This window comes from Bos javanicus, chromosome 15, assembly GCF_032452875.1.
Source record: "Bos javanicus breed banteng chromosome 15, ARS-OSU_banteng_1.0, whole genome shotgun sequence".
In the NCBI taxonomy this organism is placed as follows: Eukaryota; Metazoa; Chordata; class Mammalia; order Artiodactyla; family Bovidae; genus Bos; species Bos javanicus.
The window spans coordinates 43,394,665-43,422,476 of NC_083882.1; the positions used below are offsets into that span (position 1 = coordinate 43,394,665).

The 27,812-nt window shown below is 36.7% G+C and overlaps 1 protein-coding gene across 1 annotated transcript; it reads left to right on the top strand.

The window, feature by feature from the left end:
• Positions 1 to 225: 225 nt before the first annotated feature.
• TMEM41B (transmembrane protein 41B) lies at positions 226 to 27,641 on the top strand. The gene is made up of 7 exons (XM_061440836.1): positions 226 to 670; positions 13,338 to 13,455; positions 15,557 to 15,685; positions 22,161 to 22,254; positions 22,886 to 22,990; positions 24,120 to 24,258; positions 25,792 to 27,641. The coding sequence occupies exons 1-7, from the start codon at positions 550 to 552 to the stop codon at positions 25,959 to 25,961; spliced, it is 876 nt and encodes a 291-aa protein (XP_061296820.1). The 5' UTR covers positions 226 to 549; the 3' UTR covers positions 25,962 to 27,641.
• Positions 27,642 to 27,812: the final 171 nt, after the last annotated feature.

The following is a 27,812-nucleotide window of genomic DNA, read 5'->3' on the forward strand; positions in this document are numbered from 1 at the left end:
TTTTCCAACATCTCCAGGCAAAGCACTGTCTAGCTTCTCCAGATTCAAGACAAGTTGTCTAATTGGTGCAGATTGGAATCAACATCTGCCGTGAAACGCCAACTAATTACTCCTGGCCACTTCCGGCTGACGGGACAAAGGGATTTAAGTGTCTAGGACCGCACTTCCGGATACTTTGAGATGCGCGTTACAAGCCTGAGCCCATGAGTCACACCGGCTGACGCCGGTGCCATGACTGCGCATGCTCCGCGCAGTCAAGAAGCCGGGTAGGGCAGCAAATGGGGCGGGCGGGGACCCTGACTTGTCTCGCGGTTACTGGGCGGGAGCGAGCGCGCGAGCCTTGGGGGCGGTGCGGGGCGGAGCCTAGCCCGAGTAGGCGCTGCAGATCTCAGCTCAGCGTCACTGCTCGCGGAGCTGAGGTCGTCTCAGGTGAGGTGGTCGACCCGGAAGTGGCTGTGCTGTAGCCCCTGGGTGTTGTAAGGATCCTGCAGCGGAGTTGTTAAGGGGGAGCGGCCTCACCCCGCTTCCTCCACCTACCCTGAAACAACCATGACGAAAGGCAGAGCGGTCGAAAGATCGCAAACGGCGGCACTCCATTCGACCCCTCCGGGGGACAAGGCAGCGGGGACGCGGGGTCCCTCGACGCCGAGCAGCAGAGACCACCTGAAAGGTGAGTAGACCTGGGAACCAGCGCGGGGCCTGGCCCAGAGGCGGAGGTGTGCCGGGAGGGGTTTCGGAGGAGAAAGGAACCCAGCGGGTACCGGGGGTTTGCGGGTGAAAAGGGGGCATCCAGGACCGGGAGCAGAGATATTGGAAGACCTCGGCTACGGCCACTGTCCACCTTGTGCCCACTGTCCATAAGGCCAGACACCTAAATGGGGTGCGTTCCTAAATGTTTTTGTGTGTGTGTTTTTTTTTTTTTTCAGTTTAATTCAACTAAAAAAAGGAATGAAACGCTGGCTTGTTGATGCTCAGGGAGATTGTAATGTTGATAATATTAAAGCCAGGCAGAACTGGAAGGAACGTTAGCATTCGTAGGTTTATTTTTTACAGATGAGGAAACTGAGGTCCACAGTGGATATATAACTTACACAAAGTCACAGAGCCAGATTAGTGAAGTAGTGACTAAAAGCAAGGAGTTAACTATTAATACGTCCAGATGCCACTTCCAGGTGGCAAGAACACTTGAGTTTGAGTCCCTCCTCTACCACTTACGACTTTGGACTCGTTATCCTTTAAAAGTTCAGTATCTGAACTGTACAGTGGGGGATGATGATAACAGTAATAATAGCTACTTACAGTTGGTGCGTGGATTAAAGAGAATAATTCATATAAAGGATTTAAAGTGATGTTTGTCTTATTTGAAGTGAAGGCTGAATAAATGTTAGTAATTACTATTATAGCTAAGATCTCTTATCCTTAAGTTTTTTTTTGCGCCACTCCATCTTGGAATTTCTCAGGGCTTTAAATATTATTTTAAGGAAAAAAGTATACCCAGAAACTAAATACTTTGATACCATCTGAGCTAGAATTTTTAGCAGTTGAAGTGATTAAACTCTTTAAATGCTTTTAAAGCCCATTAACTTGGAATTGTTGTTGTATAGTTGCTAAGTGGTGTCTGACTGTTTGGCAACCCCATGGACTGTAGCTCACCAGGTTCCTCTGTCCAGTAAACTTGGAGTGATTGTAGCAAATGGATGTCTCCATTTAGTTGTTAGTTTAGTTGTCTCTATTAAGTTGTCTACAGCTCACACTGATGTGTTGCACCACTGGTGATGGGTAAAGAGAGGGTCTTTTAAGAGTGTCAAATCCCATGGACTGAGGAGCCTGGTAGGCTGCAGTCCATGGGGTCGCTGAGGATAGGACACGTCTGAGTGACTTCACTTTCACTTTTCACTTTCATGCATTGGAGAAAGAAATGGCAACCCACTCCAGTGTTCTTGCCTGGAGAATCCCAGGGATGGGGGGAACTGATGGGCTGCTGTCTTTGGGGTCACACAGAGTTGGGCATGACTGAAGTGACTTAGCAGCGGCAGCAGCAGCCACATTGTTAACTATAGTCAACAATAAAGTATTGCACACTTTAATGGAGATAATGTTTAACATTCAGCTGAATTTTTTTTGAATCAAATTTAAAATATATGAAAAATTTAGAAAGTGTCTTGCAGAAAATGGTATTTTACTTTAAAATATTTTAAGATGCCTCCAGTCTGATTTGGGTCTTTCAGCTTTATATATTTGGATATTTTTCTACCTCATAGGCATAGAGCCAAATAACTTCAAAAACCCAGAAATGAATTGTTGTCCAAGTATAAATACACTGTAAATGACAGGAATCTTTTGAAGATGCTGTGATTGAGAGTGACAGTAATCCAAGGGTTTTTTGAAAAAGTATTTACCAGATAAGTCATCCCTAAAGATTATCATTTGGTTTGGAATAGCAATCAATTGCTTTATTACTTTTTTTTTTTTAACTTAAAGCTGTTCGGAAAATAAAAAATAAGACCTTGAAAGCTCCAAAGAGCTTTTACAATTGTTCATCTTATTTTATCATTAGAAAAACACATCCACCACAGTTATTTTTGTGATGCTGTCGAGAAACTACAAATCTGCAGGAAGACAGAGGGTAGAGATGTGAAGGTATGCCTTCATAGAGAAGTAGGGTTTGGATTAGTAGACCCGAGAGGGATTCTGGGCAGAGGAGACTTAACAGGCTTGAAAGTTAGTGTGAACCATTCATGTGTGTTTATAAAGAGATAAAATTGTCAGGAGTGGACTAGGTCTGTTGGGTGGTAGTAGGAGATAATGTTGGCCATGGTCAAAATGATGTTAGTATAAAGGGCTTTAAGTCCTAGGCAAAGGATGTTTTTTTGATCTATCTGCTTATTAATGATTCTCAGGTTTTTCTTTTCCTCTGCCTCTCTCTCTCTTTTTAATTGGTGTGAGGAATTCTGTCTTTGTGTACAAGATTTTGTGGACCCCTTACATGATAGGGTATAAGTTCCTTGCTGGTGGTAATTAGCTGGGCTTCCCTTGTAGCTCAGCTGGTAAAGAATTTGCCTGCAATACAGGAAGCCCTGGTTCAATTCCTGTGTTGGGAAGATCCCCTGGAGAAGGGATAGACAACCCATTCCAGTATTTTTGGGCTTCCCTGGTGGCTCAGATGGTAAAGAATCCACCTACAATGTGGGAGATGTGGGTTTGATCCCTGGATCAGGAAGATCCCTGGAGGAGGACATGGCTAATTAGCTGGTGATGTGATGTCAGTAGTAACCACTTAGCAACTGATTTTCCAAGTTATTATGAAAAATAATTTTTGTTAATTGTAGGTGGTAACTTGGTATTCAGAAAGGAAAAGTTTTGGAGGAAGAAAATGCAGTAACTCTTGAATACATAGTAATTAAATATTTCTATAAATTTCATGACACTTTAAATAAGTTTGTGTTTTTGTTAACTGATACATCTACATAACTTTGACGAATAGTAGTTGTCATTGTGTGTATGTTTAAAATATTTTAGGGACTTCTCTGGTGGTCCAGTGGTTATGACTCTGCCCTCCCAATTCAGGGGGCACAGGTTCCATTCCTTGTCAGGGAACTAGGTCCCACATGCCACAACTAAGACCTGGAGCAGCCAAATTAAAAAAGAAATATTTTACACCTCACATGCAGTATTTGGTACATTTAGTGGATTCCTCACCTGACTTGGGCTTCCCTTGTGGCTCAGCTGGTAAAAGAATCCACTTGCAATGCGGGAGACCTAAGTTCGGTCTCTGGATTGGGAAGATCCCCTGGAGAAGGGAAAGGCTACCCACTCCAGTATTCTGGCCTGGAGAGTTCCATGGACTGTATAGTCCATGGTGTCACAAAGAGTCTGACAGGACTGAGCGACTTTCACTTTCACCTTTACTTTAGTCTGACATTTGAGTCTTATACACTGAAGACCACTGTGAGGATTTGAGCAGGACAGTAACACTAAAAGTCTAATTCTTGCATGATTAGAAAAGGTGAGACACAAGAGGTAATAATACTTAAGAGGCTCTTGACCTACTCTTTGTGTAAGAATACCTGGACCAGATGTTTTATTTTCTTTTGTTTGCCCTGACTGATCTTTTTACTAGCAAATCATCGAAGTTCCCCATTTTGATTTAAGAGAACTCCTAAGGCCACATTTTTCAATATATAGGTCATCCCCTTGTAAGCAGTGTGAAATGAATTTGATAGGTAATCATGAGCCATTAAAAAAATTGAAGGAAAAATAGAGTTCTTTGTATGTAGTAGGGGTAAGTATTCTTTTAATTTTATTTTTCAGTCATCTAGTTTTGTGTGTATCAGATCATGGTATAAAATACATTGCTTATTGTGGAATGCAGCCAAAAATGTTTGAGAAACACTAAAAACTTCTTTTAGAAACACTAAAAGAAGTTGATTTTACTGCTCTTAGAAGACAGTATTGTTTGAACTTGGATAATAAAATCCTTCTCAGATGCCTGTTCTAGGTTCTGCTTTGCAGAACCTAGGTTCAACAAATATCCTTTGGGCATCTGGTGTGAGCTAAGTACTAGCTTAGAGGAAGAAGAATTACTGATTACTGATTACTGATAACTGGGAACTAAGAGTAAAATTGGCAACTGGACATCAACCAAGGTATATTAATATGATGTGCTGATGTCAGACTCAACCCAAATATTATATATCAGGATTCTTTTGCTTATAATCAGTAGAGTACACAATTGAAACCTTTGCTGAAAGGAAGTTTATTGGTTCATATAACTAAAAAGTAGAGAGATTAAGTGGGATTCGCTGGCTTTAGTCTGGAACCAGTGGCTCAGTAATATCATCAGGATCAGATTTCTTTCATATCTTGTTTTGCTTGCTTGATATCAGCTTTACTTAAGGTTGATTTCTCTTGAAGGTCCAGGTAAAGCTAAATGCTTCCTTGATAATTTTGAGCCTATTTTTCCTAGTATTACCAATAAAAGTCTAGTCACTCCGATTAGATTGCCTCAGATAAAATGCTTGTCCCTGAGCCTATCACTGTTGTCAGAGGGTAAGAATAACTTAATTGGCTCAGCCTGCTGTGTATTCAATACCTAAACAAGGAAGTAGGAATGAGGCTAAGTCAGTTTTCCCAAAGACATGGATCTCTGTGATGGGTAATGATTTTTCTATATTTGTGCTCAGCCATCTTGGTATGGGAGTGAAAAAAGTGAGCTTGAAACACTGATTTCAGGTTAGATTAGCTATAAGGAAAGGTAAGGATTCTAAATCAAAGGTGTTGGATACACAGGCTGGGCATAGAAGGAAGAGAAGCGAGGAGCCCAACAGAAGGGAGAAAATAGAGGTGTTAAGCTCATGAAAGAACAGAGGTGATCAAAGAATGGCATGTTGAAGCTTAAAATGCTGAAGGTAGAGCAGTCTCAGGTGGTGTGAGAACTTTATCTCTGGAAGTGGGTGGCTAAAGTTGAATAGAAATGAAAGTCTTAAGAATTTTGAGGCTGAGTAAATCTTCTAAATGGAGGTATCTTTTAGGATTATGAAGTTTACTTGAAGCTTGGTCTTAGTCTTTGCTGAATAGGGTGATAGCTTATGGTGAACGGTGTCCGGTTCGTGATCTCCGAAGAAGATTTAACTTTGGGACCAGGGACCAGTCTTGATCACTCAAGAGCTTTTGTGTAGCAGAGTTTTATTAAAGTATAAAAAGGGACAGAGAAATCTTTTGACATAAACGTCAGAAGAGGGACAGAGAGTGCTCCCCCCCACCCCACCGCCACCCCGCTAGTTTTAGCAAGTTGTTTTATGTCTGTTAGAAAGCTATTAATCAGGTAAGACCCTGATGCTGGGAAAGATTGAGGGCAGGAGGAGAAGGGGACGACAGAGGATGAGGTGGTTGGATGGTATGGACTCGATGGACATGGGTTTGGGTGGACTCTGGGAGTTGGTGATGGACAGGGAGGCCTGGCGTGCTGCGGTTCATGGGGTCCCAAAGAGTTGGACACGAGTGAGCGACTGAACTGAACTGAACTGAATCAGGTAAGAGAGACCTGAGGGAGTTTCACCAGGCCCCTCTCCCATAATATGCATTTTTGAGATAGGATGGCACGAGGTGTGTCATCCCCCAGCTGTAAAACAATTGATATGAATACTGGTTTGTTGAGCTATTATCAGCCCAAAGTTTGAGAAAAGGAAGTCAAGTTAGTCTTAGGTGGGACCATTTTGAAGAAAGGCAAATTCCAAAGCAAATACATAGTTTCATTAACATAGCTTAAGAAAAACATCCGTGGAGAGTGTTTCCTCCTGCTGGTTAAGGGAGAGAGAAAAAAAAGTCTGACACTTGGAGCCTATTTCCTCCTTTTGGAGACCCCTTGCCTTCCTGCTTATTATCCTCTTAAGGGGAAGTGCCTGAAAGTGGTTGATGATCGTGAATGAGCATTGTGGGTTGAATGGTAGCAGATGTGCAGGGCGCCAACATCAGAGAATGAGCTTTCATACAAAATAGGTGGTGCTATTTCTTCACCTTCCTGCAAACATGCTTTCTCTGTATGTATTTTTAAAGTTGTTAATTCTTTGTATTTTATTAAAAAAAAGTTATTTTAGTTTAAATTTATACTAGATGAAACTACCATTTTTGATTATTAATACATAATTTAAAGAATTTTAAGCTCTTGAAATAAAATTTACTTCCAGCAGTGTTATAATAGATTCTTGTAACCATAAAAAAACTTTTGTTAGAGTCCCTGTAAATTGTGTCTTCAGGAGAGATGGGTCTTTTGCTTCCTCCATGGTAGGATCATGTAGGCTGAATGTAGAGAACTAGAGTACTAGAAGAGCAGTAGAGTGATTCCTGAGATCTTGTAGATATAATACTTTTTGTTCTTCAAAAAGTATTGATATGAAAGTAATAAGAAATAGAGAGCTACTACAGGGGCATTAAGGTTAAGTTTTGGTTTTTCAGGATGAATAGAAGCATATTTGAAGTTAGAGAAAAGTTGCTTGTTAGTAGGAAGAGTTGAAGATACTCAGTGAAGAGTTAGTTCTGAGAGCAAGATCTGGAAGGAAGTGTGCTGGCATTTAATGGAAAGATAAGGGGAAAGAGGCCCGGGGAGATAATTCAAGAATAGATCTTGAGATGGAGATTGGTAAGCTGTGGAGGCAGCCTCGCTGGTTGAGAATAGGAGAAAGTAGAATTAAAGGCTTGAAGAGACTTGATGTAGTCTTTTTGGAGGGTACTGTAAAATCATTGTTGTTTACCAGTGATAACCTTAATTGAAGATAGAAAAGCTTGAAGCCTATTTGGAGGGTACTGTAAAATCATTATTGTTTACCAGTGATAACCTTAATTGAAGATAGAAAAGCTTGAAGCCTATGAACTTGTCGGCTAAGAGAACACAGTAATCTTTCTCTCGCAGTACCTTTGGCCTGGGAGGAGGTTGGCAAACAGATAATGGGATAATTGAGAATGGGAATTAGTATAATGGAAGATTTGGAGGTTAATCAATGTATAGAGCACTGTTGTCAGAAGCTCTAAATGCTAAATAACATGTGTCTAATGCAACCAGAAGGAAGAGGCATTATAATTATGTATGCTACACGTTTAGATGTTGAATCATCATTAAAACAAGGTTTACGACTCTTGTTTTTTGACTGTGCCACAAGGCTTGTGGGATCTTAGTTCCCTTACCAGGGATCAGACCCAGGCCCCTGGCCATCAAAGTGCAGAGTCCTAACCACTGGATTGCCAGGGAATTCCCAAGTTTATAACTTTAATCTAGGTTCAGAACTAAATGAATTGCATGCTAGCTTCTGGATTTATTAGAACTGTACTCAGAATTATTGAATTGTAATGGGCAACATTCTCTACTTGCAAGTTTTGTGTGAAAGAATGGAGAGCTTTAAAGTTGACTGTCACTTAGTTTTATTGCATTATCAACTGTTTTCTTGTGTTTACGTTATGTTGAGTACAATGCTTGAAAAAGCATTTCATTATAGAGAGTGAAAAAATAGGTATCGAGTTAAACCTGGAGGTTAATTTTGTTCAACAAATGTCTTACATATTTCATCATCCAACTGTAAGGCAACAAGTAGCAATCAGAGAAATCTGTACTCAAGGAAGACTCAGGATAGTATTCTGTTTTTGTTGTTCAGTCGTTAAGTCCTTCCCGACTCTTTGCCACCCCATGGACCACAGCTCGACAGGCTCCCGTCCTATCTCCTGGAGTTTGCTCAGATTCATGTCCATTGAGTTGGTGATACATCTAACCATCTCATTGTGTGGCACCCCCTTCTGCTTTTGCCTTCAATCTGTCCCAGCATCAGGGTCTTTTCTAGTGAAATCAGGAGGCCAGGGTGTTCTGTAGTCCACTTAAAAGTCTCACACCTTTCTCCCTTCAGATCCCTTACTTAAGACTGGTGAATTAATGATGGGGAGAAAAATATTATAGTTAAATTTTAGAGTTACTATGCAAAATGTGTAATTTAAGGAGGACTGTCACCTATTGGAGGAGAAGGCAATGGCACCCCACTCCAGTACTCTTGCCTGGAAAATCCCATGGACGGAGGGGCCTGGTGGGCTGCAGTCCGTGGGGTCGCTAAGAGTCGGACATGACGGAGCGACTTCACTTTCACCTTTCACTTTTCATGCATTGGAGAAGGAAATGGCAACCCACTCCAGTGTTCTTGCCTGAAGAATCCCAGGGACTGGGGAGCCTAGTGGGCTGCCGTCTATGGGGTCTCACAGAGTCGGACACGACTGAAGTGACTTAGCAGCAGCAGTCACCTATTGGATTCTTTAAATATACTTTTAGCTCCAGGACAGGTTAGAGGAGTGTAAACTTATCTTTTTTTCAACTAAATTTCCACCTGTTTTGTGAATCTTGCCTTCCTCCAGCCCAGTAATCTTGCTTTCCTATAATCTCAAACCCCATTTGTCCTGTTCCTTGGGATTCTAGCTAATGGTGTTACCAGCTTCTTAGCATAGATTGACCAAACATTTTGTACAATATAGATGCTCAGCAGATAGTCCTATGCAGCTCTACCTTTGTGTGCCTTCCTTGCATAAGAGAGATCTTGAAGAGATGTTCCCAGAAAGGAGGGGAAATCAGCCATTTAGTCTTAGCTGTGATGCTTGTGTCCACAAGTATCTATAAGATGAAAAAACAGAAACTAATGGTTTTAAAGATTTTAAAAGATGCCCATAATATTAAAATATTACATCAGTCCTTTCTGTACTCTAGACCTGATTCTAGCAGGAAAGTAAGTGAAAAGTGAGGACTGCTAACTGCTAAGTCACTTCAGTTGTGTCCAACTCTGTGCGACCCATAGATGGCAGCCCACTAGGCTCCCCTGTCCCTGGGATTCTCCAGGCAAGAACACTGGAGTGGGTTGCCATTTCCTTCTCCAATGCATGAAAGTGAAAAGTGAAAGTGAAGTCGCTCAGTGGTATCCGACCCTCAGCGACCCCATGGACTGAAGCCTTCCAGGCTCCTCCATCCATGGGATTTTCCAGGCAAGAGTACTGGAGTGGGGTGCCATGAAGGCTGGGGCAAGTTAATTTCCTATCTTTAAGAAGTAATCAGACTCTGGAAAAATAATACAGACCATTTATGTTATCATGTCTTTGCTTTGATGTCAGCCTATAGAAAACCGTGTCCCCAAACTCAGTACCTATATATTACCCTTATTTTTTAGTAGAGTACTCCTTTATTTTATAAGTAAGAAACTAACCATTTTAGCCTTAAGAGTAGTCTATATTTCAATAGGGTTCCTACTTAGAAACTAAAACTACATTTTTCATATAATTGGTTTTAGTGCACTGATAGTTTTATAACTTTTGGCTAATTACTCTTTTTCCTTTTAGATTGAGTAGATCTGATTTATTAGGAATCCTCAAGGTGTGCATTGAACTAGGTATCATAATCAGGGTAAAAAAGTAATGGGAAATTACTTGTTTGTTATCATAAGATTCTGAAGAGACCTTTTCACTTTTGACCCACCTCAGATGTTTAAAGTCTTTGTTTAATTCTCTGTGTCGCAACAAAGCATGTATATAAATATGTAAGTGGGTTGATGAACTGGAGTATTAAGAGGCAGGCATGACTGTTTTATTATTTATTGCTTCCCGGGTAGATCAAACAGTCAAGAATCTGCCCGCCATGTGGGAGATCTGGGTTCGATCCCTGGGTCAGGAAGATCCCCTGGAGAAGGGCATGTCTCAACCCACTCCAGCATTCTTGCCTGGAGAGTCCAAGGCACATAGGAGCCTGGTGGGCTACAGTCCATGGCATCGCAAAGAGTTGGACACAACTGAGCGACTGACACACACATGCACGTGACTGCTTTATTACTCCATTCAAGACATCTTTTGTATTGTTTTATCATCCCTTTCTTTCCTGCAATAAATTTTATAAGTGTGATGTGAACAGATAAGTTTCTATCTGTGACTTGGTTTTTGAGGTAAAGTCCTTTTTGAGATTAAGATGAAGTAAAGTTAAAATGATAGGGCCTCGTTGGAAGCTTGGGCTGATTAGTGATACATTTAGACTACAGAAAATTAGAAAAGATTTAAAAAAAAAATTAACTTTAGTGTCCACATACTAGAACTCAGTAAACCTAATATTGTCTTTCAGAAAGACATATTTTAATGAACCAATAAGAATAATTTATATTTAGTATATTAAAGCACTAACCTAAGCAGTTCATTTCAGCAGAAATTATGAGTTGCTTATAAATGGATATTAAAGTGCTTTGGGAATATATTTAATACTTCACACTATCTCATTGACTTAAGACTTTTTAAAAATAGTGCAGTCTCCTCTGGGCCTCCGTAACTTATCAAAAAATAGGAAGGATGGGTCAGATTTTTGCTTCTTTAATATACCATCACCTGGGCATTTAATTAGAATACAGCTTCTAATTTAGTAGGTCTGGGATGTTAGCCTGAGAATCTATATTTCTAACAAACTCATTGATAGTGCTTAGTCATGTAGTTCATAAAACACACGGAATAGCAAGAGTCTAGATGGTTTTCTATTGCTCTATGTTCAACACTGAATGTATTAAAATTCTATTAATTCAGATGTAATGTATATAAAACTGCCATAATGAGCTAAGGGATAAACTGAGTATAAAAAGTTATAACTTTTTCCTTTCAAAGGAACAGGAGTCAGTTTAAACCAACAGAAATAAAAAGCAAGGTTGTTCTCTAAGAATATGAGACAGTCACTCTGGTATCCAGGAGCAAAAAATGAATTCTCACCAGGCTTCAAGGGAAATGAAAAGTTCAAAATCGATAAGGAGGTTAGCTTCCTCTCATGTCTACTGTCTGGGTTTCCCTTTGAACCTGTCCTCTTGGATTTTCTGGTACACATCTTTGGCTCGCCATGTCTTTTGACTGTGTCCTTTTGCTGTTTGACATTTTGGCCTCAAGGTCTACCACACCTTGACAATAGTATATCTCTTTTTCTTAGTTCATATTCTCAAGAGAAAATGTGGTCAGCCAATAATGAATTGTTTCTCTTGGGTTGGCCAAAAAGTTTGTTTGGATTTCTCCATACCATCTTAAGAAAAACCCAAATGACATTTTGGCCATCCCGATACTTGGGTCAGGTGTCCAGCCATAGGCCAGTCAGCCTTGTGTGTTGGGCGGGTGAAGTGTTGGCATCAGTGGTAATAGGGCCATTGAGATTAGCCCCTTTGAAGAGTGGGGGAGACTTGAGGAAGATGCTAGGCCTCAGAGAAGGGAGCATTAGTGGAGTAGGCAGTGACACCTGATGCACCTTTATAAATATTGCTAACCCTTATGGCAGAAAGTGAAGAAGAACTAAAAAACCTCTTGATGAAAGTGAAAGAGGAGAGTGAAAAAGTTGGCTTAAAGCTCAACATTCAGAAAACTAGGATCATGCCATCTGGTCCCATCACTTCGTGGCAAATAGATGGGAACAGTGGAAACAGTGACTGACTTTATTTTTCTGGGCTCCAAAATCACTGCAGATGGTGATTGCAGCCATGAAATTAAAAGACGCTTACTCCTTGGAAGGAAAGTTATGACCACCCTAGATAGCATATTAAAAAGAAAAGACATTATTTTGTCAACAAAGTTCCATCTAGTCAAGGCTATGGTTTTTCCAGTGGTCATGAATGGATGTGAGAGTTGGACTGTGAAGAAAGCTAAGCGTCGAAGAATTGATGCTTTTGAACTGTGGTGTTGGAGAAGACTCTTGAGAGTCCCTTGGACTGCAAGGAGATCCAACCAGTCCATCCTAAAGGAAATCGGTCCTGAATATTCATTGGAAGGACTGATGCTGAAGCCAAAACTCCAATACTTTGGCCATGTGATGCGAAGAGCTGACTCATTTGAAAATATCCTGACGCTGGGAAGGATTGAGGGCAGGAGGAGAAGAGGACAACAGAGGATAGATGGCTGGATGGCATCACTGACTCGATGGACATGAGTCTGAGTGAACTCTGGGAGTTGGTGGTAGACAGGGAGGCCTGGTGTGCTGCAATTCATGGGGTCGCAAAGAGTCGGACACGACTGGGCGACTGAACCGAACTGAATTATAGTATACATGTTTGTCTCTTAGTCCCCTGACTGTCATCAGTGTATACATGGGATTATGATAAATGGAGGTAATACAAATTGAGCCACCCTCTCCTGCCTCTTCCCCAGTGATGACTATAAGGTATTCCTGCCTCCTCAGTATTGATTGCTTGCAGTAAAAACACCCTGCTCATTCTGCTTGCAGTATCCTGGCTCTCATTTCATATGGTCATCTTCCATAAGATTTTTTTTTTAAGATAACACTAAGATTACCTTATTGGAGAACACAAACATATTCTCCCATTCTTGGAGTCACAGAGTCACCCAAAATATCTAGGCTATAAACAGATATAACAGAAAGTGTAACATTCACCAGTTGCATTAGTCAATCTCCAGGTTCTTTCTTATGAGAGTTGAAGTAACTGCCGCATTAGCTCATTTTTCCTATGAAGCCATTCTGCCTATGCTGTCAGCTCCCAATGTAGATACATAAAATTCCAAGTCAGTGATAGCATTTACAGCAATGCCCTTTTTTCCCCTTTAGCTTATCCACAAATCAGTGCTACAAATTCTGCTATTCTGTTTTTTCATGCTTTTAAAATGCATGTATCAGTGAGAAGAACTACAGCCAGTTCATAAAACATCAAATATGGTAGTACTTAAAATTTTATGTTACAGTGTTTTGGGCAAAAGTGTGAACAGTTCTTGGGAGGAAAATCTTTTAGGAAATTATTTACTGGCTCGGAATACTCTCTTCCTTTATATTTATCTTAATTACAACTTTTTGTTTCCCCTTTCAGAGAAAGCCTGTGCAGAAGCTGGCTCAGCAAGAATGTCACTTCTTATATTGGTGTCCATTTTCTTGTCTGCAGCTTTTGTTATGTTTTTGGTATATAAAAATTTTCCTCAGCTTAGTGAGTAAGTATACTAAAAAAAATATATAGAAAATGTCTGTAAGGCATTAAAGTGGATTAAAAGTTTAACTAATTTTAAGCAACAGAACTGTCATGATTGTATATCAGCTCTCATGGTTTGTAGCAAGTTCATATTGACACTGTCTTTAAATACTTCTTTCCAAATATGTCTCTTGATTTTCTGTGCCTGGTTTTTCTAGCTCTTCTCCTCTAAGGCATCTTTCTAATGGCTTTCAAGCAATTTTGGAAAATAAACCACATTAATTTATTGCATTTTATTTTTTTTAATGCTAGTAGTGACCGAGTAAATTTATCTTGCAGTCTAGAATAAAAATTGACCTGCAGTTTGAGAAATACTAATGTTCTTTTTCTCTGCTTTTTCCCTTTTTCCACTCTTGTTTTCTCCCTTCGTACTTTTCCTTGTGGCAGTTTCTGTCTGCCTCTGTCCAGTCCATTTACTTCCCTCCCGCATCTCTGTCTACTGGCTCTTTTTCTGTTCCCTGTTATATAGAAATGATAAGGCTTGAATAAGTACTTTTTGCTGTGAAATGCACCTTGTAAAAAGACTTGTCTATTAGTATACAGCCACAGTTCCTTAGCAAAAACCTTGGGAGTGAGATGTATTTCAGAATTTAGAGCTTTTCTATTTTGGACAGATAACATGGTATAAATCCTGTATATTATGTAGTATCTCCAGCAGGGTCTGGGGCAGTACCCCATAATAAAATACATAGAAAAACTTGTATCGTAAAAGACTACAAATAACTTTATATACATGTGGATCAATTTTTGCTGACAAGCTACAAAGAACTTTTGGTTTTCAGTGCTTTTTGAATTTCAGGTAAAAGATTATAGACCTGAGGCATATTTTATGAGGGTGAAATATCTCTGGGTTATTTAACCACAGTAATAACACCCTTGGGTAATCATAGATTATGTGAGAGACTACTAAAATGTAAATAGTTAGACTTTCAACCAGGGCCAGCTTGATGTGGTAATGGATAACTGTGAGATGTGATTTCAAGGCATCAGTGAGTTCCTGTCTCCTCTTAATTTCTTTCATTAACGCTTCCTTATATTTGAAATTTTATAGTTGCACATGTTTATTTTTAATACTTTTAATTTCTTACATGAATGAAAAGGCCTTTGGGAGGATAGCATGTCATTTCATTAATACTAGTGTCGTTCAGTTCTGGATCCTTTCTCATTTTTATCAAAGGAGTAAGAAATAAAGAACTGACTGAAAGAGGGAAAGAATATAGAGTGTAATTTAAGATTGTTTGCTTCCAATCTGTTCTAAGAATTATAACACTTTTATATAATAATATGCTGTTATATAGATCTTCTGTATTCTGCTTATTATTTCTGTGTGTGTAATATGTATGAGATGTATGCATCTCCCCATAAAGTTTAGCTTTTAAACTTATAGAGAAAAACCCTTTTTAGTTTACCTGCTATTTTTATAGGACTTTTAAGAGCTTTCTATCATTGTTCCATAAGATTAAATTTTTTTATGTAAACAAATGGGCACAATATATGTTAAACACAAAGGTGATTATTTGGGGCTTTTATAAATAGAATATTCAGTTCCAAACAAGGCACCAAATATAAAGTAAAATTAATAGAAAGTAACAAGTGTTTAAGTTTTTATCTGAACTTTAAGCTGGGATACTTAAAGAAAAGATATGAACTGTAAATTCATTGAAATTTATATTTAATTTTGGTTGTAATTAACTATTTACTGTAGCTTATCATGAGAATTACCCAAAATGATGTTTAGTATGTTTTAAATATGCTAAAGTCAGTGGTTCATTTCTTAGTTCAAAATTTACTCCAGTGTTTGAGCAAATGCTTTTAACCTTTAATTTGGGTCATCCTGAATTTTCATATGAATTATATGTCTCCTAAAACTATATTAAAGCATTAAAAGGCAAATGATATATAGACTTTGAAGTTAAATTTTGTGGACTTATACTTAGCATATTACAGATCAAGGCATCAAAATCATTTTGGATAAAACTTCATGTTTTGAACTTGACTTTGATATGATTTATCTTGGCAAATTTCTATTTAAAATTTTTTTCACTTTAATTTTATTTCTTTAGAGAAGAAAGAATGAATATGAAGGTTCCCAGAGATATGGATGATGCCAAGGCTCTAGGAAAAGTTTTATCCAAATATAAGGACACCTTTTATGTACAAGTACTTGTAGCTTATTTTGCTACATATATTTTGTATCCTTTTAACTGAAAAATGTTTTTTAGTTTTATTTAAGAAAAAGGTTTTGAAAGATCTGCTGTTCAGTTATATATAACTTTTTCCTTTTAAAAATTGCTAATGCAGTATAACATTAAAATATTGAAAAATGAGAATGAAAAAATTCTCATTTTAATCCTGTCTGTTCAACTCAGTTGTCATTTCTGAATATTTACCTGTTTTTCTGTTTTCTGCTTATTTCACTTATCATAAACTTTTTTCTTTCCTTTGTATTATTTAAGATAGTTACTTTATTTAGGATTATTAGTTAATCGATGGTGTAATTTAAATAATAATTTTGAATTAATAGTTACCATACCATAATTTTTAAAAATTCTCTTAGATTTGAAGTTATAGTTTGTATTTAATTTTTTGCTTTTGTAGATACTATGCTATGAATCTTTTGTTCATGATTTTTTTCTTAATGGTTCTCTTTGTAAAAAAATCCTAACAGGATAATTAGTCATGTAAAAGATATGATTTTTTTTACAGTTCTCAGTATGTATTCCTTTGTTTTATATAGAAATATATGTTATAATTTAACTAGGCAGGAAAATAGCTTTATTCTTTCCACATATTTTCAAACCACCTGTTCAACTGGTGATTAACCTTCCAATTTGTGGATGTTAGTTTCTAACTTTTGTATCTTTTATTCTAGTCCCGTGTGTTTTCCATATCTTCTTGGGTAATGAAAGACATTAACTCTTGATGTTTGCTTTCCATTTCATCGCTTATTTGTGAAAACCAGAGTGTTAGGCTTGTAGGTTATTTTACACTTATAAACTTTAGCCATAAAATTAAATATTTTCCCCAAAGAAGAAACAAATTTGATTCATCCCTTTCATTTGGAAGACTTTTGTGAACAAGACATACAGTTTCTATTCACTTTGGAAAATCATCTTTTCTGTCCGGTTTGCCCCCTAGCTTTGGGAGGGATTCATGGCTGAAGGATAAAAGGGTTTCCCACTCATATGGCAAATCAGCCAGTTAGCATAAGTGAATATTGATCATCTATGGGAGAACAAATGTTATAGCCTAGTTGTCTTTAATATTCATATGCAAATTAGTAGGAAAGAATAAAGTGCCTTGTAGAAAGTGAATTGAAACTATAGGAATAGGTTTGTTACTATAAATACATTGGATAAAAATAAATCATTGGTTAATATTGTCAGTTCAGGTTTGATAACATATGGTTAACTATTTGCTTAATAATTAATTGTAATGATTCTGCATAGTTTTAGATTTTTTTATAGGATAATGTGTTAATTCCATATTTTCTTATAATTTTCTATTTATTTTACACTTTTGAATCATAAGCTCTGGGTGTTAAAAAGATACTTTTTAAAATTCAGTGTACAGGAGAAGACTTATCTTAGGGTATATAAGGCATATAATTAATAGTACAGTGCTGATTAATAGAAGTATAATGTGACCCACATGCAGTTTTAAAATTTTTTAGTTAGCACATTAGAAAAAGTAACAATTTTAAAAAATATTTATTATAATGATGTTGGCATAGCCTTCTTTTTTTTGGCCAGACAGCGTGTGGGAATCTTAGTTTCCCAACCAGGGATTGAATCTGTGTCCCCTGCATTGGAAGCACAGTGTCTTAATCAATGGACCCCCAGAGAAGTCCCCAGTAAAATAATCTTAATATATTTTATTTGAACTGAAATGTCAAAAATATCATTTCAAAATGTAACCACATAAAAGTTATTAGTATTTCACATTTTTTTTTGGTACCAAGTCTTTGAAATGTGTATATTTCACGCTCATGACACATCTCAGTTCAGACCAGGCACGCTTTAGTGTCTCGTCTTCACAGCACACTTGCCTGGTAGCCATTGTGTTCAGCGTGCAGTACTAGTTCTTTCATTGGTGTTACCTAATTCAAACTCATGTATCTGTTACTTTTTATGTTATAATCACTAGTTTTAACTTAGATTTCATCCATTTAGCCAGGTTTTTTTTTTAAGTACTAATTATATACTAAGTACAGTCTAGTTTAAGTGTTCAAAAGCAAAAACAACTGTTTCCATCTGGAATAATGAGAATTATGGGTAGAGATATAGTACAGTCATTCTAGACACAGCAAGTCTAGAGCAGGGCTTATAAGCACAGGGCATGGTAAGGAAGTGATCAGTAGTCCAGTTTTGTTGGTGTATAGGAAGTGAGAAGGGGAGGATTTGAGAAATAAGTTTAGAAAGATAGGCTGGACGTTGCACTCAGATTGTAGAGGACTTTGAGTACTAGGCTAAGGAATTTAGAATATTATTTGGTATTGGATAGTCATTGAGGACTTTTGAGCTGTGGATAACAATAGAAAGGATATCTTTAAAAACTAATAAAAATGTTTACCTGTGGGGGAGAGAGAGATGAAACAGTGATGGAAGTGGAACTTCCTCAAGTGTACTTCATTGTGTAAAGTTGACTTTAGAACCAAGTAAATAATTTCACACAGGTATAAAATCAACTAAATCAAAATGAAAAAAGAAACAAGAATCTTTAAAATCTAAAGTACCCTCACACCCGTTAAGATGGCTACTAATAAAAAAACAAGCAAAAATCCCAGAAAGTCACAAGTGTTGGTGAGGATGTGAAGAAATTGAAACCGCTGTGCACTGTTGATGGGAGTGTAAAACAGTGTGGCTACTATGAAGAACAATATGATGTTACCTCAAAAAATTAAAAACAAGATTCAGCAGTCCCATTTCTGAGTATATACCTGAAAAATTGAAAGCGGGGTCTCAAGAGATATTCGTATACTCATGTTCATAGCAACATTATTCATAATAGCCAAAAAATGGAAGCAACTCAAGGGTTCTTTAACCAATGAATGGATAAACAAAGTTTGCTATGTACATGCAATGGAATATTATCAGCTTTAAAAGGAAGGAAATTTTGAAACATGTTACAACATAGGTGAACTTTAAGGATATTATGCTGAGTGAAATAAACCAGTCACAAAGACATGCTGTATGATTCCACTCACATGAAAAGTGGGCTTCCCTGGTGGCTCAGATGGTAAAGAATCCACCTACAGTGTGGGAGACCTGGGTTCAATCCCTGGGTTGGGAAGATCCCCTGGAGGAGGGCATGGCAACCCACTCCAGTATTCTTGCTTGGAGAATCCCCATGGACAGAGGATCCTGGCGGGCTGCAGTCCATGGGGTTGCAAAGAGTCGGACACGACTCAGTGACTGGGCACATGCGTAAGAGTAGCCCCAGTTCATAGGGACTGAAAGTGAAAGAATGGTTGTCAGAGGGGTGGGGGAGGAAGGAATGGGTTCTGGAGATTGCTTTCACAACAGTGTGAAAGTACTTAATGCTACTGAACCATACATTAAAAATGGTTAAGATGGTAAATTTTACGTTCAGTATATTTTAACAAAAAAAAATGATCTAAAGCAAAATGAAATAAATTTAACGATATATTGAGTTGATATGGATTTGGCTATAAAGAGGAATTAGTTATATCCTTGAAAAAACTAATTTGGTTATGTGTCCCTTCTGGGATAAGTCTTAAGGACAAAAAAAAATTAGAAAGAAATCTTAAACTCTTTTCAGTTGTATTGTTCTGAAATTTAAAAATATGTAATACTAATGGTTTCCTGCATTGCAGGTGAATTCTTTAGTGTCTGAGCCACTAGGAAAGCCCATATATGCACACATACATATATATGTGTATATATATATTAATATGTAAGGAAATAGCTAATTTTGCTATGGTATTAAGAACCAAGATTTTTCAGTGTTAGAGAAAAAAATACACAATCCATACAGAGCTGGGAAATTAAGGTCAAATTATATCCCTGTGCACAGAAAATGGCTTTGTTACTACAAGATAAATGACAGAGGAACAATATATATAAATATATGTATGTATAGCTGCTTCACTTTACTGTGCAGCAGGAACTAATGCAGCATTGTAGATGAACTGCATGCCTGCGTGCTCAGTTGCTTAATCATGTCCAACTCTTTGAGACCCCATGGACTGTAACCTGTCAGGCTCCCCTGTCCATTGGATGTCCAAGCAAGAATACTGCAGTGGGTTGCCACTTCCTCCTCCAGGGGATCTTACAGACCCAAGGATCAAACCCATGTTTCCTGCATTGGCATGCAGATTTTTTACTACTGAGCCACTGGGGAAGTCCCTGTAAATCAGGTGTATGCCAACAAAGATTAATCTTAAAAAATGACAAAGGAACATATTAAACCACCCTAAGGAATACAATAGGCAAAATTCAAAAAGTGGTAAATTCTACAAATGACCTGCTGCTGCTGCTGCTGCTGCTAAGTCACGTCAGTCGTGTCTGACTCTGTGCAACCCCATAGACAGCAGCCCACCAGGCTCCTCTGTCCCTGGGATTCTCCAGGCAAGAACACTGGAGTGGGTTGCCATTTCCTTCTCCAATGCATGAAAGGGAAAAGTGAAAGTGAAGTCACTCAGTGGTATCCGACTCTTCGCAACCCCATGGACTGCAGCCCGCAAGGCTCCTCCGTCCATGGGAGTTTCCAGGCAAGAGTACTGGAGTGGGTCGCCAGTGCCTTCTCCACAAATGACCTAATTACTTCAATAAGTAAATTGCAAGGGGGAAAAAAAAAATCTGTATTTATTTGCTAATAGTGAGCAAATACCATGTGTGGACCCCTTTCATTCCTGATTTGAACAAACCAACTGTCAAAAAAAAAAAAAAGGCATGTGGGAATTGTGAACACACTAAATAGCTACTTAGACCAATTGGAAGTTATAGTTAGTTTCTGACAATGTTATTATAGTTGTGTTAAGAAAAGAAATCCTTATCTTTTAAAGGTATTAAAGTAGTTGTAATGGTATGTCTGGGATTTGCTTCAATCTAATTGCGTGTAAGGGATACAGAGAAAGCAAGATTGGTTGTATGTTAATTGTTAAAACTGTGTATGGATATATAGTACTAGTTTCTCATCTTTCATATGTGTTTGAGACTTTCCATTAAAAGATTCTAAAGAGCCCTGAAATAAATAAGTGTAATTTTTAAACTTTTTAGTGGAGGTATCTAATAAACAGCTGGGAAATTTGAGAGTGGTAAGAGAATTCAAAATTATAGATTCATATGACCATATACTTGAAGCCATGTGTGCGTCCATATACGTGGACGTAGCTGAATTTATCAAAAGTGAGAGGAGATGGATTTAACAATCTCCAGATTTGAGGGTAAGGAGAAGAAAAAAGCTAGAGAAGGAATGATCTGTAATATCGAAAAATACAGTTCACTGGAGGTGAGTTTCACATTAAAGGATATCTAATCTTATGCTGCTGCTGCTGCTAAGTCGCTTCAGTCGTGTCTGACTCTGTGCGACCCCATAGACGGCAGCCCACCAGGCTCCCCGTCCCTGGGATTTTCCAGGCAAGAGTACTGGAGTGGGATACCATTGCCTTCTCCGAATCTTATGCAGGAATTACTAAAAAATTCTTACTAAGAAAAAGTCATTACTTTCAGCCAGAAGGAGGTTTCAGTAGAGTGGTGGATGGGTAAGCCAGGTGGCAAGGGACATGGAGAGAATCTAAGGCAGTGAAGATGAGAGAGGAAATAGCTGGATAGGATACCTTGCTCAAGGAAAAAGCCCAGGTTTTCTTTAGTTTATAGGCATCTGAATAGTTTTATGCAGGAGGAATCTGTCAAAGAGCAAGAAGTTAAAGAACCCAGGAAGAAGGAGATTGAAACAAAAATAAGAGTAAAGTGCAAACTAGAGGGAACAAACAGGTTGAGTGAAGATACAAATTTTAAAGTACAGAGATGTTGAAGGAATTCACTCTTTCTGACTTGTAAGTAAATCATGTTATGGTTGATGCAGAGGTGCAGGCCCAAACTAGGAATCAGAGAAGTAGAAAAAAGATCTAATTTAAAAATAAGACTTGTTTGTAACTTTACTATCTTTTGTGACCCTTGTCCTTTTTTTAATGAGTAGTAAGTTGAGGTAAATGTCCACACATTGAATTAGGCATAGTAAATCTTCTGTGTACCTGTGTGTCTACAGAAATCATGTTTCCTAAAAGTATTTGAGAGTAAAAATCCAATGTATTTAGAGAAGTATATTATTTACAAGGTTACTGAAGACCTTTTCTGTTCTCTTCTTTTTTTCTGTGTCCCTGTTCCCCTAAAGTGCCTAGTTCTTCTCTGTCCGGTACACATTCGGCATTTGTCTTGGTTTTCTCTTAGTAACGCACTCTAATTAGCATTGATTTCTGATAATGTTAGTAAATTGTAAGCTCCAAGTTACAGGTATTACAACTGAGTAATCATGTGTTTTTTAAACTTGGGGTGTAATTTCACTTAATTTTTTAATATTGAAATATGGATATAATCTTATTAACATATAACTTCTGCATTGATGCTTTTTTTCTGGATTGTTGGATTTGTGGTTGAAAAATCCATTTAATTATGTTTTAATCCTTAACTTAGAAGTTAACAGCTTGCAAACATTTGCTATTCCGGGCTCTATATTTCTCAGTATACTCTCAGGGTTCCTTTATCCCTTTCCACTAGCCTTATTTCTTGTTTGTTTGGTAAGTATTTAAAATGAAATTGGGAGGCTAGGAAAAAATAACTTTAAATAGAATGATGGAATGATGATGGCATTCTAGTCTCTGGAAGCATAAACTTAATTAGTTTTAAGAGCCGTTTAATGTTAAAGTAATAATTGTCCCTCCATAAGGAGATGTTATAGTTTGTCTCTTTTCTAGAACAGGGATATCACAGACTTAATTGCATTTATAGGCTCTGTTCTAGCCTTTGCTTCCAGTACTGTTTTGTAATTCAAACAGTCCAAGAACGTTGTTGGTGGGCACAAGGAGTTAAGTCCCAATGGGGGTGGTGTTTTCAAGCATAGCAATTGAAAACATATTGGCTCTTGAGGTTTTATTCATAGGCTAATGGCTAACGTGAACTATTTGGATATAGTCTGTAAGTTTAATCACAAGTTCCAGTTTGTTTTAGCTGGTCTCATTTTAGTTATAATTTGGTGAGAGAAAGGACTGGATTAGATGGGTTCTTGCTCTCTGCATTAGAGGTGTTATGCAAAGTAACCTCCCTGTACCCCAAAAGAAAGAAACTAGTTGAGTTTTGCCTTAGAGGAATATATCCATGTGAGTAAGATGGAAAAGTACAAAATGCTTATGAGTTTTTGTTATTTTCTAGTGTTCTGGACTTGGTGCTTCATTCTGCTATATGCTCTCCTATTTAGTTGGGAGGCCAGTTGTATATAAATACCTAACGGAGAAAGCAGTAAAATGGTCACAGCAGGTAAACATGTATTTTTAAATTATTTGATGTAATTCTTTGGCTACTTGGGAGGTCAGTGTATAATATCTACATAAATGAACTCAGACTCAGAGCTTTGATAAAAATAATCTTTTGTCCAAAATAAAATTAAGTGGTAGGCAAATAATGAATGTTAAGAATTTCAAATATGAAGTTTTTGTGTCTATAACAGTAAATTCTGTATTCCTAGTAAGTTTAGTCAGAGCAGAAAAATCAAAGTGTCAATGTAAAGGCATCCATGTATTTAAACACCTCACTTGTGTTGATGCAGGATGCTGTCAGTGGGTCTCTGAAAAGCTTGGATCAGCCAACTCCTTTAATGCATTTCATTAGTGGGAAGAACTGTTATCTTCTGTTAGGATCTCTGCAAAGACTATCACTGATAAATATTGATATAAACACTACTACACAGGAAAGTCTAACATAGTGTTTCTAAGAAAAAAGCAGAAACAGATTATTAAATCAGAGAAATTTTAGATATTTGCCCCTTTGTTTTATAGGTTAGGAAATTAAGAGAAATTAAGCATTTTGCCCCAAATCAAAATCATTATTTATATAGCAAGATCTAGGAAGTATAAACTGCATTCAGTGCTTTTATTTAATCAGCTGAATGTTTCCATTTGCTTATTTAATCTCATTTATCAGTGATGAATGTCAAGTAAATTGTAATAACAAAGGTTATCTGAAATTTTTTTAAAAAGTGGAGGCTAGGTTTATTGATGTACTATACTAGCCCTTCCTTTATAGGAAGTTAAAGGCATTAAAAAGTTGACCATTGGATATCTTATATATAGTTATAAATTTAATTTTGCCTTTTTAGGTTTAAAATGTTGTTGAGCCATATTATCTGGCTGATGTAGAACCGTCTTTAATAGTGTAACATTATGCTGTAAGCACAATCATAAAAACTTTCATCTGATGTTATTTAGCTCTGATAATGAACATTTGATGACTAGTTCATTGTCATTTCCAAATTCCTTTTTTGATAATTTCCGTTGGGTAAATGCTGAGCTATCAGGGATAAGAATTTGAAATAAGGTATTTTATAATAAGCAGTTTATTTTCAGGATTGGCTTTGTCTTCAAACTGATTTGTTTCTTTCTTGTCACAGGTTGAACGTCACAGAGAACATCTCATTAACTACATTATATTTTTGAGAATAACACCATTTCTGCCTAATTGGTTTATTAATATTACATCTCCTGTGATAAATGTGCCCTTGAAAGTCTTCTTTATTGGCACTTTTCTAGGTAAGGCCAAGGCCTCTCGTTCTTTTGATCCCATAAGTGTAATATTATTTTATAAAATCCAAAAGTACCCCACTAAGATTTTTTTCCCACTTTTATGGAGAACCTGCTAAGACTTTTATCTTTGTCTATGAATTCATGCACGTTACAGAACTCATTGTGTACATGTCTAGCCATGTCCAGCTGGGGTAGGTTTATATAACTGGTGGTCACAGAGCCTGGTCTGTGTAAATTAATGTTCAGAATTGTTTGTTGGATTGTGTTGATTTACATCTTTTTTGTTACTTTTTAAAAATAAGAGCACTGTCTGCTGGATATTCTTTTAGTCATACAGAATTATGCAGGACTTCTTAACTCCGTTCTCTCCCTCAGTGGAGAGAAAAAAAAATGAAAGTGCCTCTTTTGAGTACTTTCTCCTTTGTCTGCTAATCAGGTACTTAAATAATGAACTTTAATTTTCGATAAAGAATTGATCCTATCTTTCTTTTTATTGACATAGTACTCATTATGGGCATTACCAAAAGTATAGGGGAAATAAGGCTCAACAAAAAGATTCTTGCTTTTGAGGAGCTAACACCTAGTTTTGAAATTAATCAGTGGACATAAAGATTCATTTATGTATTTTGTGAATTCTGGTAGTTCTTTCACTAAGAATATTCTGTGTTTCTTTTGAAGTTAAGTTGAATTGTTTAGATATCAACAAAATGAGCAGATTCCTCAAGTGTTGAGTGTGTATTACATTAAACCTTTAAGTTAATACTTAATTTTTTTGCTACTTTTAGAAGAATTCATAGACAAAGCTGAAAGTCTTAGGTTCTCCATAAAAGTGGCAAAAATATCTTAGTGGGGATACTTTTGGATTTTGTAAAATAATATTTCATTTATGGGATCAGAAGAGAGAGTTTTTGTACTGTCTCTTTATTTTACAGATGAAATACCTAGAGATAAAATTAACTTCAGCTTTGGCTAAAGTAATTTTTCCAGTTCTGATTTTTAATAAAATATGGTTGTTTCACCATTCTTTTGTATAAAGTGCCCTTTTTACTCATATATTTTGAGTATCTTTCTATTTCTGAGTATCTTCTACCACTCATTTTTATTTTAAATGTACTCTGTCAAGAGTGAATGAAAACTTACTCAATCTTATTTTCAACGATGGAGGTTTTTTCCCAGATTTTTAAATTATAATTCTTAGATGAACATCCTTGAGACCAGATCTTTGCTTATATACATTAGTATCTCCTAAAGTTGAAATTGGAGAATCATAGCACATTTCTTTTTTTAAGGCTGTTGATCAATTTTGTAAAATTATTTTCTGGAAACTTTCCTTGGGTTTTTTAATTCAATATCCTTAAGAGGTGATTATGAAAAATTGAATTCTTTATATGGAAATAAACTTGAGGGGCTTTAAATTAAATTAAAAGTTAAAAAAATGTAAGTCACTGTATTCTTACAAGAAATTTTATACACACAGAATTTTAATTTTTAACGAGAATTGATTGTTTTTCTAATGTATGTTTTTACTTTTCATTTTAGGTGTTGCACCTCCCTCTTTTGTAGCAATTAAGGCAGGAACAACACTATACCAGCTTACAACAGCAGGGGAAGCTGTTTCCTGGAACTCAGTATTTGTTCTAATGATTTTGGCTCTTCTTTCTATTCTGCCAGCCATCTTCCAGAAAAAACTAAAGCAGAAATTTGAGTGAATAATCCTCTGGGTTTTAATTTAACCATCATCATCATCATCATCTCAGGATTGACAGGTTTATGTGTTACAATCACCTCTTCAGTAATTGGAACAGGAGTTTGTAAAATAAAATATCTTATCAGATGGTTAAAATAATGCATTTAAGTGGCAAAGGAGAGAAGAAAGTAAAAGTGGAAATTGGTATAGCATGAAAAGTGCTGTCAGTAGTTATGATAGACATCTCCTAAATTACTGTTCCAAGACTGTAGGTATTAAACATAGCAGGATAGTAGGAAATTCTTGACCCAGCTGATTAATTCAGTTTAATATATTTCATGAGCTTGCCGTAAATAGTTACCCTTGACTCGATAATTTATCTGTTCAGTACTATAGCTAAAATAGGAAAAGCAAATACAAAGTTCAAAAACAAAGATATAGTATTGCTATTCTGACTAATGTCAAGCCTTTTTTGAGAGCATAAACTTGAAAACTAAAGCTCAAAAGAGATTTACATTTTCCTCCTCTTTTTACCTTTGAGACAATAGACTTGTTTAGAAGTCGCATCTTCAGTGGACTACTGAATTTGGAAAAGATATCAAGTTATGTCTATTTGGTGAACTTTATTTTTATCTTCTGTTCTAGATTATCATGGATTAGTCTGAAATTTAAAATTCTGACCAGTCTATTTTCATCTTTTTTTTTCCAGTTTTCAAAATATTTACACTGTGCATATACAAAAATTCCAATTACATGATAATTGTATCATATTGGTGTTGATAATTTATATTCAGATAATATTTTATTACATGGTTCCCCTTTACTGTCTCAAGAGGGGATCAAAAAAGCAAACATTCAAAGTATGCAGTTTTTAGATGTTAGATTAATTATATTACTTAATATTTTGAAACAGAAGCAGTGGCAGCATAACACTTAAGTAGTTGAACATAGTTTATTTGTTCCAATGACTGTAACATTTATCACATTTATTTATTAATCTGGTCATTAAAGTATATATGATGTAATTATCCTTTTTATGCATGATACATAAGAATGCCTTGTTTCATTTCTCTATTGATGGCTTTATTGTTTGGGGCTGCTTTTGATTAATGCAGTTTCCCTATTGAGGGTTTTTACTTTTTATATCTCAAAGTAAAATTAAATTCTCATATGGTAACTACTATATTTAAATAGTCCTGGAAAACCCAAACAGCTTTTTGCTGCTTGCTTAATGGTAACACCCTCGATTCCTCGATTCTAAGACGTGAAATACTCGGTCAGTTTTGCCTTCACCCAAGACTGTCATGTTGAAAAGTACTTTAGCTGTGGAAGAAATCCTTGTATGTTTTTATTGTGACAGGTATGATCAGCCTCAAAGCCTGTTTCTACTGTATAATGTGGACTGATTATTTTTTCTATCACAGTATTAACAAATGGATTTATTGTAAATACAAAGAAAATATATTCATTAATATACTATTCTTATGTCACCTGGCCTTTTGTGTGAAATTATTTATTGTTATTTCTAGCAAGGTTTTCTTCCTTTCTTATTGACCAGAGACTGATAAAGCTTTCGTTATTTTTACAAGCAAACTTAAAACATAGCCTTTTTGGACAAAGCTCACTAAATATTACTGTATAAAATGTAATTGAGTAAATTTTTATCAGACTTTTAAAAATAAAAGTAAGCATATGGACTCAGGAGCAGCCTATTTACTCCATTATGTATATGTACTTACTCTATTCTCAGAGTATTTTCCTTATTCTTATCATTGATCTTTTCCCTTTCCTAATTGTTTTTTCTGTTAGGAAACTGTAGCTGTCACTTAAGGTGGGGTATATTTTCTTCTCCCAAGAGAATATCCAGTCTTTC